Source organism: Octopus bimaculoides, chromosome 19 (genome assembly GCF_001194135.2).
Source record: "Octopus bimaculoides isolate UCB-OBI-ISO-001 chromosome 19, ASM119413v2, whole genome shotgun sequence".
NCBI lineage: Eukaryota > Metazoa > Mollusca > Cephalopoda > Octopoda > Octopodidae > Octopus > Octopus bimaculoides.
The window spans coordinates 22,133,436-22,137,153 of NC_068999.1; the positions used below are offsets into that span (position 1 = coordinate 22,133,436).

The 3,718-nt window shown below is 36.1% G+C and overlaps 1 protein-coding gene across 1 annotated transcript in view; it reads right to left on the reverse strand.

The window, feature by feature from the left end:
• Positions 1-2,495, reverse strand: part of LOC106872953 (uncharacterized) — a 36,310-nt gene extending 33,815 nt beyond the window's left edge. Inside the window, exon 1 of the mRNA XM_014920133.2 lies at positions 2,340-2,495. Within this exon, the coding sequence (XP_014775619.1) occupies positions 2,340-2,415 (76 nt within the window). The 5' untranslated portion in view covers positions 2,416-2,495. The remainder of the gene's footprint in view (positions 1-2,339) is intronic.
• Positions 2,496-3,718: the final 1,223 nt, after the last annotated feature.

Below are 3,718 nucleotides of genomic sequence, written 5' to 3' on the forward strand. Positions count from 1 at the left end.
AAGCTTATATGTACCTATAACTGTAGAACTTTGGTACAAGGGACTGGACTGAACCATCTAATGGAAGAGAAGGGTAAGATCAAGTGTGATGTGTTAGGACTTTGTGAAATGTGTCAGAGAAATGAGTTGAATGCAAAATGGAAGGATGGACGCATTGTGAGATTGAGATATGCAGAAGGTCCTCAAGCAGTCAGAGGCATCGGGTCCATTGTCAGCAAGGAATGGGCTGATAAGAGTGCTAAATGTTCAACCCCAGAAAGTCAACCATGAAGATCATGAAAGCCTACAGTCCCACCAATGGCAATGTGGAAGATTTTTATGATGAGCTGGAACAAGTTCTAGTCGGTAATTCCACATACACTGCTGTGATGAGACCTCAATGCAAAGGTGAGCAAAGGACGACAGGCTCGGAGAGTGGAATGAGAGAAGAGAGCATTTGGCCCATGGCAGAGGTGAAAAGGCTGTACATTGGGCACAGCCTACTCAAGAAGATGGAGAAGAACTGGGCCTGGATAGCATCAAATGCAAAAGACCAAAAGATCGACTACATTCTGGTCAATAAATGACACATTACAAGATGTCTTGCTACATAAACTGGAATCTCTTTTTAGAGCACAAAAAAAAAACCTTCAACCCCAATCAAAGTTCATCTATGAACCTCCACTGGAATATTGTTCACATGTGAAGACAATATTCTGTTTCTATGCACACACCAATATCCAAAAGAAAACTTTTCAATTGAATTGCAAAAGTTTGCCTTGCTGTTTCTTCAGACTACCATTTCTACCAATTGCAACAGTTTCTTCTCTCCTGAACTAGTTAGCTGTACATCTTATCTACCTAAAACCCACCTAGGCAACTGGTTTGTCTTCAAAGATTCTATCTTAACCATTTTACCCAGTCCGCCTCTTCCTCTTCATGTATGTACCTCTGGAATTTTAAACTAGCCCATCTTTCTGCAAACGTCAAGAGAATATAGTGTTTAGGTCTATATTGTGTTCTGTTCATGTATTTACGTTCTTATCTAACATCGACCGCCAATATTTAAAATGAACATTAACCTCAAACCTCTCCAGTTTGGAAAGACTTCTTTTGACGAACATATTACATAAAATAACAATTAAAAAACATGCTGATACGTTCAGCATAACGTAATAATAATATTACTATATTAAGAATATTCTAAAATCTTGCCTACTTCGAGGGATCATAAAACATGCACACAAAAATATCAACAGCCACATTCGGCATAACTACAGGGTTTTACCCAAAGCCGTTCATCGAACAACTAATTCTAATTAAATGCGAGTCAACAAATTAAAACTACAGTTGGTATTCTACCGAAAGAATTCCTTATTGTTTTTAAAAGCTGACGTGAAATCTCGACGAATTGTGGTTAAAATTCATTTTCCTTTTAAATCTAAAAGAATTCTTGGCGTGGATTGTAAGTATAATATGAAGGTCAGATCATTGAACATTACTACCATGGTATCCTGTGGATCAATTAAAACGTTTTTTTTTTTTTTTTTAATCTCAAGGAGGTACAAAGCTTTGCGTATGATGCAGTGAATGAGAATATATGACCTTCTTACTTTTTACAATAGTATAAGTGATAGGAAGTGCAATGGCCACAATCGAGAAGAGAAACTATGTCGCGGACTAAATAAAATGACTCATTATGAAAATATTCAGTTTGGAAAATATATATAACATATGACGACAATCTTTGATAAACAAGAAGGTTATTTTGAGAAGATATTAAGACTAGTTGAATAAATCAACATTTTTAAAATCAAGGAAAGAAATGTAAAATCAGAACTGGAAATGAGTGTCTAGGGAAAGGAGTTAATGGAAATCCGCGCTAATTGTCTTTTGTTGTTTGGTGTAGGATTTCTCAGTTCGATGCTGGAAAAGCCATTTGTTATAAATAAAATGAAAACAATTTTCAAGATGTACAAACGTGTCCTTAAACTCGGAAAAACAAGACATACAGCTTTAAAAATAAACTAATCACTGAAAAGTAGACATATACCGTATATAACTACAACGTACCGTCCCACACCTTATTTGATATAATAGGATATAAAAGTCCTAAAAAGTTTCATTATGAAATAAAATATTTTGATAAAATTTAAACAACGTAAACAATGAAGAACTGTGAAAAACTAAAATATATATCTATAAATACTGAAGGAATGTCAACAAGTTGACGAAATAATTATATGGGAGCAACGATTTAACCGTAAACAACGTTAAATAAATCAATTGATAGCAGATGAAAGAAGTTCATTTACAAGTTATCAGCTTTTTTTCTGTCGTTCATTAGAAAAAACACTTACCTGCATTACATCTTAAAGAAGTGAAGATATATAAGAAAAGCAATAACCATCGTAAATCCAACAGGTATGTCGCCATCTTTACATTTAATTAGGTCAGTTTTTCTCGATCAGGTAAGGATAGGAAGGTAAGTGGTTGGTTTTACACCTGTGCTGCCACCTATCTAGGTAATCAACAGTGTGACGACAGTCTAAGCCGTGTGAAATCGTAACTTGGTTCGTCTTTATTTACAAAAATTGATTGCTTTTATTAGGACATATCATGTGAAATATGCATGCTATTTGCTTGTTGTAACCAACAGATAATGTCGTGCACGGACTAGATAGAAACCAGTTTATTAACTGACTGCCATAGCATTGATTGAAAAGCGCTAATTAAGAAACCGTTCTTTCCTAACTATAAAACATTAACTGGAACATGTTTGACGTTACATGGTTTCATGTGATGACGGAGTGTCCTGGATCCAAAGAGATGAACTCAATATCTCGTGTTGATTACCGCCAGGCATCTTCTGTACATTGAATGCACTAAAATTGAAGAAGGCCATTGGGATTTAAAAGGTTGATAGTTGCAATAGAGACATTAGTCTCTCTCTATCACCTTTCAACATAGTTATATATGAAGAAACAGTAGAACAATTAACAACATAATAAAAATAAGTTTTATTTTTGATGATGCTTGGTTTTACAAATCATGTGTCATTCAGCTTAGCAGCCGCTGATTAGTTTGTAATCGGTATTGGAAGGTTAAGAGCTTCCTTGATGCATGCCAGAGGAGCAAGTAGCTATCACATCGAAAGCGTCGTGGTGAAGAGTGCTTCGTTGAGGGGTAAGGTGTTGTCACGTCGAAGGTATCGCTCTCAAGAGAGTTATAAAACGAAAGTAACTCTTTAAGTACTAGTTTTACTACGCATGCGCACTCGAGGGGCTTCCGGAAAGGCAAGTCCCTTGCGCATGCGCAGATTGTACTTCTTCAATGGCGGCTATAAATTCGTGCCACTACAGGATAGTAGCCCAAACTGTTAAAACTTGCAGTGAGCTGTGCTGCAGTTGTCAGCCTCAAACGGATATCATTTAGCTTTCTTTGGATTTCGTCACACAGGTCATCTATAGGGTTCAAGTTCGGACTTTCGGCAGGCCATGGCAGTGTCTGGGTGTTGTGCTGTTGGAGGAAGCCTGGGATCTTTTATAAAACGGGGGCCACATTTTTCATTAATGTTTTACGTAGTGTTTTTGGTACCGAAAGACTTTCAAACTTCGTATACTTATCTATTTTGTGTTATAGAACAGAAAAATATTTTTGTATTCGAATTTATTTCATGTAAAAAATTGTCTTATTTCGATAATTTCAACCAATCCCTGACAAGTATTCAGTTGTTTAT